Below are 16,971 nucleotides of genomic sequence, written 5' to 3'. Positions count from 1 at the left end.
AGTCCTTGCCCTCTTCCACACTTCAAATATGTTCTGGACAAAGAGAGCTTCATAACTGCCATTGCTAATATAGACTGGTCTGAAATAAAAACTTTTAATGATCCTCAGAAAGCATTTTCTAAATTTCTTACTGTAATTATATCACTTATTCATAAATTAACTTGTAAAAGGAAATGTAAAAAAACCATTGCATTCTCTCACAATCCATGGATGTCTAAAAAGTTATTAGCAGCTTTGCGTAAACGCGATAACCTGTACAAAAAAACTAAAAACCAGCCTTTTAATACCAAATTAATTGCCCGATATAAAAGGTTTCGTAACTCTATAAACAACCAGTTAAAAGTGGCAAAACGATTATATCTTGAACAAAAAATCTTACACGCCGGCAATAACAGCAAATTGAAATGGAACATCATCAACTCTTTTCTAAACAGGAATTCTAAACCAGAACAGCTATCAAAAATTATATACAATAACTCAGAGTATAACTCCCCTAACCAAATAGCCAACGCCTTCAGCTCCTATTTTTTGATAATGACACACCCTCTCCTTCACAAGTAACTCAACTTAATCGTCTCCCTCACACATTTTTTATTTTCCCCACAACGCCAGAAGAAATATATAACGTTATATGTCACCTAAAACCCACCAGTGCTGGAATAGATGAAGTTCTACCTGCTACCATTAAAATGATTGCCCACCTAATTTCTGATATCGTGTCTCATATTACTAATTTGATATTCAAGACTGGTGTGTTTCCTAACGAGCTTAAGCGCGGTAAAGTCATTCCAGTTCTAAAAAAAGGTGACAGTACATTAATACATAACTACCGCCCTATTTGCATTTTACCTTTTTTCAACAAAGTTCTAGAGAAATTAATCGCATTGCGTCTAACCAAATATCTCACTAAATTTAATATTCTCGCTTCATGCCAATTTGGCTTTCGTAATGGATACTCCACAGATTTGGCACTCATACATCTAACTGACCAATTAAAAAAAATAATTGACGATGGTCTATTCGCAGGTTCAGTATTCATTGATCTAACAAAAGCATTCGACTGCTTAAACCATATTATTCTTTTTGCTAAGCTTGAGGCTATCGGCGTTCGTGGTCCTGCGCTCTCATTATTCAAAAGTTACTTATCAAACAGGGTTCAAATAGTGTCTGTGTCTAACGTCTACTCCAGAGAACAAACCACTAACATTGGCGTGCCTCAAGGATCCATCTTAGGACCACTACTATTTTTGATTTATATCAATGACCTACCTAACTGTTTGACCTCTACAAAGTGCATTCTGTACGCTGACGATACTACCATATTTTCCTCTGATAAACACATGTCACTTCTTATTAACAAGCTAAATACTGATCTACAAAATGTTTTAAGTTGGTGTAATGCCAACCTGTTATCTATTAATGCCACCAAGACTAAATTTGTTGTATTTTCCTCACATCAACAACATTTGGCATTCTCCCCTTTAACTTTCGGCTCACACTCCATCTCTCCCAGTCCATGCTCATCTTTTCTTGGTATTTCTCTTGACTGTAGTTTGAAATATAAAGATCACATTTCTCACATCAAAAAGAAAATAGCATACGGTATTCGCATTCTAATTAAAACTCGTCCCTTCTTCACACATAACACATTAATTTCGCTATACCACTCATTCATTCACTCTCATATCAACTACGGCATACTATGCTGGGGTAACACTTATAACACCCATTTGGCATCTCTCCAGGTAATCCAGAACCAATCCATAAGAATAATCACAAGGAGTTCCCGCTTTGCTAATGGAAAATCCCTTTTACATGAAAACAACATCCTAACCATTTCAGAACTCACCAAATATAATCTAGGAATTTTATTCTACAAATATATGACTAAGGAACTACCATCAATCTGCTTCTCACCTTGTGACCTAATAGCTCATAGTCACACTAGATTTGCACTCAATAATAATTTTCTTCTACCTAAAGTGCGAACTAACTATGGTAAACAGACTGCGGAATTTTCCGCAATATCGCTTTGGAATACTCTACCACCTATCATCAAAAATGCAAAAAATTTATACCAATTTAAAAGAGAGCTAAAATCATTCATAATAAATACTTACTGAAACTCTCCTTGTTTTTTTTTCGTTTTGTTTTTTAGTGTATTTTTAATTTTTTAATTTTATTACGTTTCTTTTAATACAGTCTTGCTGTTAACAAGTGTTCTTATTACTCATATGCTATAAACATGTTTTGATATTACTCTTCGCTCTCATCTGTACTACTGTTGCTTTAAACATTGTATAACATCATAAGTGTCTTTAGAAGGAGGTCCCGATACAGTCTTTGACTATGGGACCTCCTTATGTATACTACGCACATGCAATTATCTGTATTTTTACTAATAAATAAATTAATTAAATTAAAATTAAATTAAATCTTCTTGTGATGACAGCCTAGGAGTGCAGTGACCATCATCATCAGATGACCTGACGCGGATAGTGCGGCGAGAACTTGAAGCCATGGCACCTGCAGCCCTTCTTTTCCGCCCCACTGAGCTGAACAACTTGTCTACAGCACGATTCGTGCAGGCAACTGGCTAATCTTGGAGTTGACTCTGTATGTGCCGTTGCCACTTCACTGCTGTCTCATGCACCAGGTCCATCGACTGGTCCGCGGTATACTGCACGTTACCGAAATCCAGCCGAGGGGCGAACCGCAGACGATCGGCCAATCTGTTTTGCCTGCTTGCGTATTGGCCACATTGCTCACCATTGTAACAACCGTACTGTCTCCTCTCGTCTGTGTATGCCATTCACCAGCTGTAGTCGACTCCCGATAATTCCAAGTCACTTAATTGGAAGTGCAGTGGGGGACCCGTCGGTTTTGTATGCAATCCGACAGAAAAAAAACGCTCGGTAATTGGAAGCAAGAAGTCTAAAATATTGTTTAATTAGTAGTTATTTTCAATCGAATGCCTGGAGGCGATCGTAATGTTTGATAAATTTGCTATTTTTAATGTGCAAAACAGCTGTGTGTGCCACACAGGCATCATCAGCATCGCAGCTGACTACAGGGCCACAGGTTCTGAAGCGTCAAAGTTAAGCACCGACGCTGCTGGCATCACAGCTGCGTACAGCGCTGCAGGTCACAAAGCGGCAAGATTAGCCTTGTGCTACAGTGTATGTGTGCAATCAGTATGCTCCAGGCCTCTCCAATTGTTTCCTCGAGTGGGTTCGGTAGTTCCATGTGCATTTCGGGTGCAGTTGCAACTATGGCAACTCACGGACTTATCGGACGCTTGACTTGGCGACGAAAAGTAAAAATTTTAAGAGTAATTGAGGAAGGAAGCACTGCCAAGCAAGATATTGCATGGAAGTACGGCATCAAGCTGAACGCTCTTCCAAACTTCCTCAAGAACAAGCGCTCGATACTCGAAGCATTTGAAAATGATCAGTTCAAGATGTTCTGCAAGGGAATGTGCACCAGCGCCCACCTGGAGTTAGAGCAAGCACTGCTCATTTGGATTAGGGAGGCCTGAGGTAACCACCTCCCGCTCAGCGACAATATCTTTGCAGTGAAAGCCTTATCGCTCGCTACGATGCTAGGAATTGAGAACTTTGCTTCTTCCGATGGATGGTTGACATGCTTTAAGCAATGTTATGACCTGGTGTTTAAAAGCGTGAGTAAAGGTCCGTCAACCAGGAAACATGTGCGACGTGGAGAGACAAGCATCATGAGTACTTGAGCGAGTATCAGCCGGAAGACATCTTCAATGCCGATGAGATGGCACTTTTTTACAGAATGTTACCCGAGAAGAAAGAAAAATCAAGAAAAAGAAATGGGCATGGACAGGACATGTAATGAGGAGATAAGACAACCGATGGTCATTAAGGGTTATGGACTGGATTCCTAGGGAAGGGAAGCGCAGCAGGGGGCGGCAGAAAGTTAGGTGGGCAGATGAGATTAACAAGTCTGCAGGGACTACATGGCCACAATTAGTACATGGCCGGGGTAGTTGGAGAAGTATGGGAGAGGCCTTTGCCCTGCAGTGGGCGTAACCAGGCTGATGATGATGATGACGACGACGATGACGACGATGACCCAAGAAGACTTTGACATTCAAGGATGATGACTCTGCCAGAGGGGAACGCAGTAACGAGAGAGTGTCTGTTCTGATTACGGCGAACATGACTGGCACTGAGCAGTGTTGCCTGCTGGTAATCAGTAAAGGCGCTAAGCCTAGATGTTGAAAAGGTATCAAATCACTGCCCGTCGACTATGCATTTAACAGGAAGGCTTGGATGACGGCGGACATACTTAAAGACTGGCTAATTAAAGTGGATCGCAAGTTTGTGTCATCGAACCACAAAGTATTGTTCCATGTGGACCAGCACAGTGCCCACATGAATGTGCCGCCCTTGACTGCCACCCGCGTCGCTTACTTGCCAGCCAACACAACATCGGTGTTACAGCCCCCGGACCAGGGAATCATAAAAAATATAAAGGTATTGTACGACAAGCATCTTCTCGAGCGGATGCTATTGTGTATGGACAACTCAACCCAGCACGAGGTGAGCCACCTCGGAGCGATCCACATGCTGGCACAAATATCGCAAATACATCTTTATACGTGACTTGTGCAAAGTAACAATATTAAATCTGCAATAAAAAAATTCGACCTTGGGGGTCGCATTTGGCGAAAAAAACGTCACCCTCAAAGTGTGCACTTAAAACTAGGCACACAGGCATTTTAGCATTGCATCCCTATTGAAAAACAGTTGCTGCGCCCGCAGCCTCATGTTCAGCTACAGTGTGTTCGTCATAGCCACTGCACCAACGCAGGTTGGCGAGCCTTAATAGCCCCGCCGCAGTGCAGAAATAACAAACACTTTCAAACAGGCACACATTTACACAGCGTGAAATTTTTGTAGCACAAAAGGTCACTTCACACAGCTACGCAGCTTCTTCTATTTGGCTCTCTGCAGTATTGTTAAAGGGACTGTGACGTCAAATTTTCAAGTTTGAATTATACACTGCATGTTAAATCCTACGTGCCCCACAGCAAACTGGATAAGCTTGAGTGTATTCGGTGGATAGAAAATTTGTATTTTAATTTTATTTTGTATGCCAGTTGCGCCATATATCAGTCTGGCAACACCAAGTGGTGACAAAATGAATTCTACCCGCAGAAACAGCTCCCTCGAAGTAGAGAATGCTGATCTTGAAAGTCACACTTTTGTGTACTGAAAGAACTGGAAGCAATTGCAGGAGCTGGAAATGCGTCATGGCAACCATGCATTATTTTGTCTTTGCGTATTTACATATCAGCAGTTTGCTGCTGCTTTCTATCATGTCACCACAGCATGAATGGCGGGCACAATTCAACAGCAACCACTCTGCTGCACTGTTAGGCGCCAGAGCATGGGGAGCAAAATGTTCAACGCAGTCTCAAACTGCTTCAATGCAGACGACATAGCAGCTGCCCCGCATTTCCTGAAATCACAGTCCATACCAAAACGGCAGTTGCTGTTGATGGGAGGGGCATAGAGGCAGTGATTTCAAATTGGAATTTAAAGTTAAAATTCGCACTGAGAGCAGCTTCTTTTTTTCGGTGTGAGTATAACCATATTGGGCACTCCACTCTCAATAACAATAAAACACAAAGGACAGTGGACAAGGCACAGGTGGCAACCTAGCACCAGTTCAGCCAGTTCAACCTACTCGGCCAGCTGTCGTCGCCAGGCCACAAAGCTCTCCTTCTCCAAGGCATGAAGTTCCTCAGCGCTGGTGCTTTCATCCCAGGGAGGTCTGAAACAGCAGTCAACACATCATTATCATCACCTTTTTCAGCCTGTTTCTATTCCCACTGCAGGACGGAGGTCCTTCCCTGCGATTTCCAATTACACCTGTCTTGCGCTAGCCGATTCCAGCTTACATCTGCGAATTTCCTCATTTCATCGCCTCACGTAGTTTTCTGCCATCCTCGACTGTGCTTCCCTCCCCTTGGCATTCATTCTGTAACTCTGATGGTCCACCAGTTACCTACCCTACATATCACATGGCCTGCCCAGCTCCGTTTTTTTTCTTCTCTTAATGTCAACTGCAGTATCAGCTATCCCCATTTGCTCTCTGATCCATACCGTTCTTTTCCTGTCTCTTAATGTTACAACTAACATTTGTCGCTTCATAGCTCTTTGCACAGTCCTTAAATTGTTCACGAGCTTCTTGGTAAAACTCAAAGGTCCTGTCCCATATGTTAGCACCGATAGAATGCAGTGATTGCTCACTTTTCTTATCAACAACAGTGATAAGCTCCAAGTAAGAATTTGGTAACGACTGCCGTATGTACTCCAACCCATTTTTATTCTTCAGCGAATTTCCTTCTCGTGATTAGGGTCCCCTGTAAGTAACTGAACTAGACAGACATACTCCTGTACAGACTCTGGAGGCTTACTGGTGATCCTGAATTCTTGTTCTCTTTCCAGGCTATTGAACATCATCTTTGTCTTCTGCATATTTATCTTCAACCCTAGTCTTACACTTTCTCAGTCAAGGTCCTCAATAATTTGTAGTAATTCATCCCCAGTGTTGCTGAACAAGACAATGCCATCTGCAAACCAAAGGTTGCCGAGATATTCTCCACTGATCCTCACTCCCAAGCGTTCCCAGTTTAATAGCGTGAATACTTCTTCCTAGCATGCAGTGAATAGCATGGAAGAGATTGTCTCCTCCTGCCTGACCCCTTTCTTTGTAGGTATCTTACTACTTTTCTTGAGGAGAATCAAGGTAGCTATGGAGCCTTTGTAGATATTTTCCAAGATATTCACTTATGTCTCCTGTACTCCTTGCTTACGTGATGCCTCTATGACTGCTGGTACTTGTACTGAATCAAATGCCTTTTCGTAATCTATGAAAGCCATATAGAGAGGTAGGTAATTTGGTAGTCGGCGGCAAATGATACAGTTTCATGCGACGTCGACCATATCTTCACACATACGCGGTACGAATGAAGCAAAGCCAGCCACGCTTTCACGTGCACTCCACCCCTGCGGCTGACAGCGTCGCCCGCGCTGGGACGAGGCTATCATTAAAAATGCCGGCAGTGGGGAGCGAATGCTTTGTTTGCCTCTGTGGGGTCTCTCACACCCGTACTCTTGGGACAAAGGAACGACAACACAGTAGTGCAAACAATCACAAGGGCATTTATTGCACCTTTCATAGATCAGTGCCTGCTAGCCGAGTTGCTATCCGCAAAACATGCCGATGGGCGCGCGACAAATCTAGAAGTCCGACTCACCGCGACCGGAAGCGGGCGAATATGTTCGCCCCATGCTGGATCCCAACGCCTGGTCCTTCGCGTGTATGGTCACGCGAATCGTGGCGCGTTCGAAGGCGGCCACGCGAGGCGGTCTCGCAGAAGCATGGGTCACCGCGCGCGCGTGCGGCACGGCACGTCCGTGCTGCTTGCTGTCTCGACCCCAACAGCCCGAGCGCCTTGTCTCCCGACGCTTGAGTAACCCCGCAGCGGCGCGACGGTCGCGCCATCTCTCGCACCGCGCTTGTACCACCCGACCGCCGCGGGCGCCAGGCCACGCGGCGGGCAAAGCCGCCCTGCAGGAGACGAGCCATGCGGGAAAACTAGATCTCAGGGGAGGCGTGAGAGTCACGCATCCCCACACCTCTCACTCCAACATGTCACCGAAACTCGAGATTATGCAACCTTCAATACTAAACGTGTGGCAAGACAGCTTACATGATGCCCCGCTGTCTCGACATGCCCCCTCTTTGCATGCACGGCAGATTACCTCTAAGGTAGCGTGCACGGCTGCGTATGTGCTCAGCCGCATTTACAGCCCTGCGCAGCCTTGGCCGAGACACACGCCAGAAATCGTGATGCGTGTGAACTCACCCCCTGTCCCCTCTTTCCCTTTGCTCACGTGGGGAGGCGGCAGTCGTTTATGAAGCCCACCATCTTTCTTTCTAATCGTCGCATACTTTCCCTCACACCTAAAGCACAAACTGCATGGAGCACGATAAGATCTTATCATGCTTGGAATTTATACAGTAAAAGCTCATAAATTCACAACTCGTTAATTAAAAATTTCGGATAATTCAAAGTAGCCGCCGTGGTTTATTCAACAATGTATTGAAAGCAATATGTAATGCATCCCGCTAATTCACATTGAAATCCGCACCGCCACCGGTAAGTCGAACTCCACGCCATCATGGATGGGGAGAGTGCTAGTGCGCAAGAGCACGTGGGCGATGCTGGCATTATCGCGCGGGCCACGCAGCTTTGCTCTTTGCATCTGCAGCCCTTTGTTTAGGCCCGACTGGAGAGAGACACGTTTGTGCCAGGCCAGGCACGGCCAACGCCTCTGTTACAGGTCGGTTCTCTCCCTATCTTCAATACCTTTAAGATAAAAACGTAGACGCAGCCTTCCATGTCTTCTTTTAATTATTTTTCTTTCTTTCATTTTACCTCTTGGAGGCTTTGCTCTTTCTCTACGAGGTGTTCTACCGAAAAGCGGCACCAGGTAATGTCTAAAAAATGGCGGCCATGACGTGTATCAGCGCTCGCAGTACCAAAAAAGCATAAACTTTGAGATTCGTGGCTATTATTCAAAGGAAAGCGTCGCTTCAATATGTGTTTCGACGCCACCTATACGTATGGCGGAACTCAGCAGCATGCAGCCGGTGCAGCTACGGAAGTAAAACGGAGACCAACATTGCAGAAGGTTGTGGTGCGTTTCGTGAGTGCATTTTAGAGTGCAGCTCTTGCTCCTGCAGTAAGCGTCGGCAGCGCAAAGCCACGTTTATACTCCAACATTTTTGGTGCCAGTCGGTGGCGGCTAGTCATGCTATGCCGTTTACACTGCGCAGTTCCAGCTGAAATGCCATCCCTTCTCGGTGCATACGCCGTTTTGAATGGTTGTCTACGACTGTCGACGAAGCAGTGTGGGCCCCTTTTTTATAGCGAAGCTGTATCCCTCTATCGTCCAAGGAAATTTTCGTGTCGTTGTAAGCAAAAAAACTCCCCATACGTGGGCCAATCCTGAAGATAGTGCAATGCCGGGCCGCCCTGCGGCGGAGGTGAAGCAGGTGTTAAGCACTCCCCATATGTGGACCGATCCCGAAGATAGTACAATACCGGCCCAAAGTGAAGCGGGCGTTAAGCGCTTCCCATACGAGGGCCGATCCTGAAGATGGTGCAATGGCAGGCCGACCCGCGATGGAGGTGCAGTTCGCCATTAAGGGGCCCACATGCACAGCTTCACTGGTCATCCTTCTTCACAAAGTGGAAGGGCACTGAGATTTTTCTCCATGCCATGCATTGTGGGTCGGTGCGACGAACGCACGGATGGAGCAAGAGCCATCTTGACGCAGGGCACGTCGGACCATGTTGGCCGCGTCCAGTTATGTTGGCTGCGCCAGTGCTTCGAACTATAGGCATTATTGTTCTCACCAACATGACGTAGCGTGTGTGCACGCTCACACTATGTCAGACTATAGACACCAACTTTACTGAGCAATTCTTTTTTTTCTGACTTTCATTATTTCGAATTTTGTATAATTCGAATTTTCGTAGCATCCCCACAGAATATGAATTAATGAGCTTTTGCTGTACGGAACATGATCCAGTTTCACTTGGGAGTAACATATTTAACAGGGATAGGCGGGCTAGTTGGTGGTCGATATTGGAAGGCATCATGTAACCGCGCAAACAACAAAGGACAAAGAAGGAGGCCTGTCCTGTGTGTTTCCTTCTTTATCCTTTGTTGTTTGCGCGGTTACATGATGCACTTCACTTAGGAGCTCACTCTTGTCGCGTCGTGCACGATTTGAGAGGTGCGTTTGTAAGCAGCCACTTGTAATTCAATCATTTGATCATCTGCGTCTGCAGAAGTTTCCATTTATTGTCTCGGCATTCCTTTTATGCGGAGAGAAATTTCATTATATTGAAATTGCATACGAACACACTTCATTATATTGAGTTCTAATTACATGGTGTTCTATGGACAAGAGGTTACGAAAAGTTAAGTATTTGTTATATCGAGTATTTCATTATATTGAAGTTCGTTATATCAAGGTTTAACTGTACTTGTTTCCAGATGCAGTACACTGGATTGAGAAGGATGGACTGACGACTGCAGAAGAAACCCTGGCATGCGGCAGCCTGTGTAAAACTCTGTGCAAGAGTACTTGGACTAGAGTTCTACGATATGCATTCTAATACAGTGAAACCTTGTTAATACTAATACCACTTTAACGAACTTTTCAGATTAACAAAATTTTCAGAAATCCCCTGCTCACCTCTTAAAGTTTCAATGTAAAAAATATTTTTGTACTACAAACTTCAGTACACCAAACTTTTCAGAATAACAATTGTTATTCAGTTTCCCTGTGATGGTAACAACACCTCAGTACTGCAAACTAGTATTCCGAAGTCTGGGGATTCTTAGATTTCCGTGTATCCTTCATGGCAGCCAAAACAGTAGGCCATCTTGGCCTGAGATGGCGCTGAGAAACCTGAGATGGCACCTGAGAAAAAAGAAATGTCGGCGAGCAGAGGCGACAACGCACCAGGTTTTGTGAGCGCATGCTTCACCCAGAAAATTGTCACCTAGCGACAGAGGCACATCTCTTCCTTCTTTCTTTCTGCGCATGCTTTCTTCTTTTGCACTTCTTTCTGTAGCTACTATGCACATGGTGAAATGTAACTTCGATACTCGCAGAGATGCCACACGGTTGCACTTTGCAGACGATGTGATTTATGCTCACTTGCGCTTTGACATAGTTCAGGTGTCTGCCTCAAGCGAGACAGTTGTAGTGTCCACACCAAGAAATGTGAAAAACAAACAAAAAGCAAGAAACACTGCATTTTAGAGGCGACATGGAGCTACCTTTTTTTTTGGTAGTTTTCTCAGTGTCAGCGCCTGTGTCGCACGTGTCACCTTTATAGTAGTTATCATAAGAAGCCAACAAACACTGACACCAAGGACAACATAGGGGAAATTACTTGCGCTTAATAAATGAAATAAAGAAATTATAAATTAATGGAAATGAAAGTGGATGAAAAAACAATTTGCCGCAGGTGGCGAATGATCCCACAACCTTCGCATTTCACATGTGATGCGCTACCAATTGAGCTACCACGGCGCCATTTCCCCATCCACTTTCTTGGGTATTTATGTTTTCTTGTAGAACCCTGGGAGTATTAGCCAGCTCCACCACTCCGAGACCTTGACGGTGGATGTGGAACATCCATTCTGCTGCAGGTGTCATGAGAATGTGATCTTTTTGGGCGAAGGCAACCGGTCAATAAACCCGCACATGCTACCTGAAGGCATCAATGTTGCCGGACTCGAGATTCTCGTTATGTAATAAGCAAGGAGAAAGGGGGTTAACCGAGGGGCTCAATATTTATTTGACATAAGAAAATATGATATGACTAATAAAAATCGGGCCTCTCGGTTAACCCCCTTTCTTCTTCACCTTTATAGTAGGGTGCTTCGGTGGTGCCTGGGAGCAGAATGTACTAAATATGGCAACAGCGCATGCTGAGTGCCAACAGCGACTTTTTGGCGGATAGCTCATACAGTGACACTGATGGTTTGATGGACAGAACGCTTAATTTTGATTTAAATTAGAGGCTCCGGACAGGGCTTGTCCTGAAGGCACCAGTCGCAAGACGGATACGCAGATGGTGGATGGAGTCTAGGATTTTTAATGCACTTACCATTGCAGAATTATAAATTATAGATCCATAATCAAGGCGCAAGTGGAGAAGACTTATACAAGTTCAAGAGGCACTTCTGATCACTACTCCATGTTGTGTGTGACAAAAGCTTTGGAAGTCACATTGTTTTCAGACAGTTTATCTTCAGATACTTAATATGAGAAATAAACATGAGCATAGAGTCTAAAGTGATTCCCAGAAATTTATGTTCGCTGCTCATAGAAAGTTGGTCTACCCGATCGTAATACTTGGCAGTGGTGGTATCCCTCTCTTGTTTGAGAAAAGTATGCAGGTACTTTTTTGGGTGTTTATTCTGAAGCTGTTCTCGTATGCCCATTTAGACAATTTGTTTATTCCAAGCTGCACTTGTCGTGCGCAGATAGCAATATTGCATGACTTGAAGCTTATCTGCACATAATCGACATACGCAGAATAAAACATTGCACATGCAACGACTGGGTGCATGCAGTCATTTTTACAATAAGAAGTGTGCAGCTAAGCATGCCTGCTTGCGGAACGACAGTTTCTTAGGTGAATGGTCCAGATAAAGCACTGCGTGCTTTTACACAAGAAGTGCGGTCAGACAGATAGCTTTCAATTGTGTTTAACATGTTCCCACAGATGCCCATTGCGGAAAGATCGCAGAAAATCCGAAATCGCCAGGTCCGCGTCATACACTATCTCTAGGTCTAGAAATATTGAAAGTAAAAACTGCCTATGGATAAATGCATCCCTGATGTTAACCTCAATGTGAACAAGGTGGTCTATTGTCAACCTTCCGTCTCTGAAACCACATTGAAGGGGGTCTAGTTTGATGTTACTCTCTAGAAAACAGATGAAGTGCCAGTTTACCATTTTTTCAAACACTTTGAACAGACAGCTTGTTAGTGCTATAGGCCTGTAGTCGCTGGCTAAGGCTGGGTCTTTGGCTGGTTTAAATACAGGAATGACTATAGCTTCTTTCCACAATGATGGAGTGGAATATACACCCTGCCACCCATATGGCATTGAAAAGACATAGGAGTATTTTCAGTGTTTCAGGGTGCAAGTACCTAATCATTATGTACATGATACCCTACGCACCTATTCTGTTGCTCTAATAGGCCACTAATTGTATCTGTTTACACACTCCATCTCAATCTCAACTAGAATGTCAGCTACCAAAGTTTGTTCTCAATTTCATAATGTTGTCCTCCAACTTCCTAGCATTATGCCCATCATTTTCAGTTCTGTTGCTTGTTGCGTGGCCCTTAGCCACTTGTACAGTTGTAGTTGTACAACACTCTCTGAACAGGTTACTGTGATGGTACATGAAAATAACAGAAAGAAGTGGGAGGTAACTCGTGCTTTCAGCAGGTTATCTGGTGCACATGGCATGTGCTTTGGCACTCCTATAGTGCTGAGGAACAATCAAATGGTGTTGCTTAACCCAAATCAAACAAGGAGGCAGTAGTGATTGTGAATGAGCATGCATGTTTTAAATCATTTTTTTTATTTCTCGTTTGTTTATTACATCCGAATCTAAATAATTCCAACTCGAAGGCACCCGAAAATTGGTTCGAATTAAAAGAAGTTCGAATTAAAGGAAGCTAACTGAATGGAGGACTTACCTGCGCAGTGGCACATGTGCACTGAGCTAACACATGCGTGGCAAGTTCCACAAGATTTATTCACAAGTATTTGCAAATTACAGTCAGTTATTAGGCGTATCGGTGCTCGTACTGTGATGGGAGGCGGCAGGTGCACGCGTGTATAATAAAAGGAAACACATGTCCCGTGACAATTGCCCCTTCGAACGCGTGAGACTTCTGTACTGGGGCGGAGTTGACTTTCGGGAACCGGTATTGTGCAAAGCGCCGCGCTTTCCGCGCTCCGAAGACATCGGCGCCATTGCTAACAAAAACCCAGCACCAAAGAGCAAGAAGCTTAGTAGCGAACGTCGACGTAGCTAGGCCTAGCTTTGCCGTGGTGTGGCTACGGCTGCCTGCGGATCTGCGTGCGAGAGCGCCGGCTCGAGGCGTCACAACAATCAAATTGGCGGTGGTGGAGGTTTCGATTAATGCCGTTTCGGACCTGCGGTCATGGCAAAAAATTCCGGAAAGTCGGACGGCGAAGGTTTTTTTGCGTCCGAAATTTCAAACGTTCTGACACGTTGACTCCATGGGATACATGGCGGTGCCGCGACGCTAAGAGAAGTCTGACGAACAGAAGTAATCGGTGATGCGCGCCTGCACACGTCTGCGCACAAATTTTCGCCACGGCGATTTTTTTTCTTTTTAACGCATGACGTTGAGAAGTCTCTCCTAAGCTCTTCCTCTATGGCGGGGTCAGAGGACTGCTAGTCGGAGGCGCTGCCGCGTTTTGGAGCGCTGCTGAGAGCATTGTAGGAGCGCTCCAAATTGTTGAATTAACCGTCGCAAATGCTAGAATTGTTCGAATTACTGGGCGTTTCCGCCCATTAGAATACGCATAGCTTTGACGGGACCACAGCGTCAGTTCGAGTAAACCGAAAGTTCGAATTAAGCGTGTTCGAAATAACGAGATTCGACATAGTGCCCAGCGGCGCACGTGCGTGTTCTCTGCTAGCCCGCTGCACGCCGCGCCGTGTTTGTGCGCCTGCCTTTGTCAAGGGGGGTGGAGGATTTCGGCTGGGAACTGGTTCAGTAGGGTACTTAGTTGTCATAAACATGCATCATGTGTAGTTTGCCTCCTGAACGCGAATAAAACCGATGTTATGTTGAACATCATTCTGCATGTGTGATTGCACAAATTTATGTCTTGCTACAAGTATGCAGCTAAACATTTACAACTGTGATTAAGAATTCCCAACTAGCTTTCACACAACCTTTCACTGGACTTTTGAATTTTCTTTGCTTTCCTGCAATTTACGATCCCATAATTTAGCACATGTCTAATGCAGTGATTATGGTATTGAAGACAACATTGTTCACTGGATAGCACATTACTTAGCTTCAAGGAAACAATACGTGGCTGTTAATGACTGCATCTCTGATATACTAGATGTACACTCAGGAGTACCACAAGGGTCGGTGCTCAGTCCATTGTTTCTGGTTTATATCTATGATATCTATTTTTCAGTGCAACCTCCTGTAAAGATCTGACTGTTTGCGGACGATTGTGTCCTTTATAAATCAATATGCTCAGCATAAATCAATATGCTGATCAAGTCAGACTAAATGATGCATTGCATTCAATCAGTGCATGGTGTGATAAATGGGGCTTGAAACTCAATACTTCGAAAACGGCAAGCATAGAATTAGTAACAAAAAAGAGCCTTTACAATTTGCATACACCATTAAAAATGCTTATGTTAAAAAGCTAGGCAGGTGAAGTATTTGGGTGTTAAACTCACAAGTAATTTAAGTTGGGAACCCCATATAGATAATGTTTGCAGTAACACACTGAAAAAGCTGGCATTTTTAAAACGAAGACTATGTCATGCGTCACCTGCTGTAAAGTTAACAGCATACAAAGCTCTCATTAGGCAAAAATTAGAATATGCGGACCTAATCTGGAGTCCGTATCAACAATATTTAATTCAAAAAACTGAAAGGGTGCAGAACATGGCCTTGAGGTTTATCTATTCTACCTATTCACGCTTCTCGAGCGTATCAGTTGTCCACAACAGGGCGAAGATTTAAAAACTCGATCATCGTAGAATGGTATCCGGATTAAAATTTATCTATCAACTTTACCATGGTCACTTTAAAATACAGCGTGAACATCACATAACAGAGCCACCAATACACTTTGCCCATAGACAACACAACGAAACAGTTAAGCAACCATTCAGTTACCTTAGCATGCATCAATATTCCCTGTTTCCTCATGCTATTTCATTATGGAATAAATTACCACAAGAATTAGTTAACGCTAATACCACAGAATCGTTCGTTCATCTTGTGAATGGTTTTTCTTTTGATTAATAGCATCATGCACATAGGGAAGGAAATTAATTAATTATTGTGTGTTTTGTACTAAAATTAGGTAAAAATGCTGAATTGAGTGATCTGTTGTGTGTCCATGGTTTATCACTACTTTGTTGTTAAGTTGCAAACTACAACTATTGTTCATAAATCGTATTCATTGTTCATAATTCCAAATTTCAAAGGCTGATATACGTGTACATTATATTTTTTATATATTTTTATTATTGTTTTGTATTCTATTTTCAATTTCCAGCCTTGTTTATTACTATTGATGTAACCACTCCTGCTTGGGCCTGAATAAGGCCTGCAGTATCTGTAAATATAAAAAATTTTAAAAATGTTGTTTTTCTTTTTGTCGCTGCCACAGCACTTCAATTACGAGTGTCTCATACACATCTGGGTACAACATTTCCAACAATTCCAACATTTCATCCCCCCCCCCACCAACGTTCCTTTCAAAGCTTGTGGTACATGAGGTAGTAGGCTGACACGGCACACCTACCTCCTTGGGATGCGCAGCAGGTCTTTGTGTTGTTCGTGCAGATTGTGCAGGTTGGCTCTCTCTCGTTCAGACAGCACACCCTGTACCACACTGCCCACACTGACCACTGTCACATTCTGCTTCTCTGCACAAAAAAGAATTGCTTGTGGTTGGCACATCATAGCCTCAGTTGCTGCTGCACCATAAAACCCTACATAACAAAACGATTTCATTTAGAAGAAGGACATGTTGCTACTATGTTTAGCATTAAGTGGCAATCGAATGGAATGCATTTCTTATGTGTCTTCAGCATAGCTTACTGGCATTGCAGCCTCCATTTAGCGCTGTGCAAAGGCCAAACTGTAATGGCTGTCAAAAATGTGTTCCACGAGGTTACAGACTGAAAGATGTATCCAATGCTGTACATAAGGGTTAGAACAATAGCATGGTTTTCGCACAGTGTAAGATACATTAGTGACGATGAATCAGTGTTATATCAGAAATGCATGCGTCCCTTGAGGTAGCCTTTTCCTTAACCTTGTCATTACAGAGTGCACAGAAAAAGAAAACGCACATTAAGACCTGTTCGTTGAGGTGCAGACAGCGAGTACATGTGTCTCATGTGACAGTATGGTGCAACAAAAAGGTTTTGAAGATGATCTCAACAGAAAACTGCAGAAGAACCAGCACAAGCGTTTAAAAGAAATTAGAACTATACTGCTTCAAAAATATATTTTAGGCTGAACATGTCTAGGTGTATGCAAGTTGTCTGTTGTAAGAGCTGGGGCAGTGCCACAATT

The 16,971-nt window shown here is 43.7% G+C and overlaps 1 protein-coding gene across 1 annotated transcript in view; it reads right to left on the bottom strand.

Annotated features, from left to right (window-relative positions):
- Ns3 (nucleostemin 3) overlaps window positions 1–16,971 on the bottom strand; it is a 95,028-nt gene that overhangs the window by 69,762 nt on the left and 8,295 nt on the right. Inside the window, exons 3-4 of the mRNA XM_075673244.1 lie at window positions 16,193–16,316; window positions 5,722–5,808 (exon numbers count right to left, since the gene is read on the bottom strand). Of these exons, the coding sequence (XP_075529359.1) occupies window positions 5,722–5,808; window positions 16,193–16,316 (211 nt within the window). The remainder of the gene's footprint in view (window positions 1–5,721; window positions 5,809–16,192; window positions 16,317–16,971) is intronic.

Source organism: Dermacentor variabilis, chromosome 10 (assembly GCF_050947875.1).
Source record: "Dermacentor variabilis isolate Ectoservices chromosome 10, ASM5094787v1, whole genome shotgun sequence".
Classification (NCBI taxonomy): domain Eukaryota; kingdom Metazoa; phylum Arthropoda; class Arachnida; order Ixodida; family Ixodidae; genus Dermacentor; species Dermacentor variabilis.
Note: the sequence above shows the minus strand (reverse complement) of the source record. Positions and strands in the feature narration are given on the sequence as shown.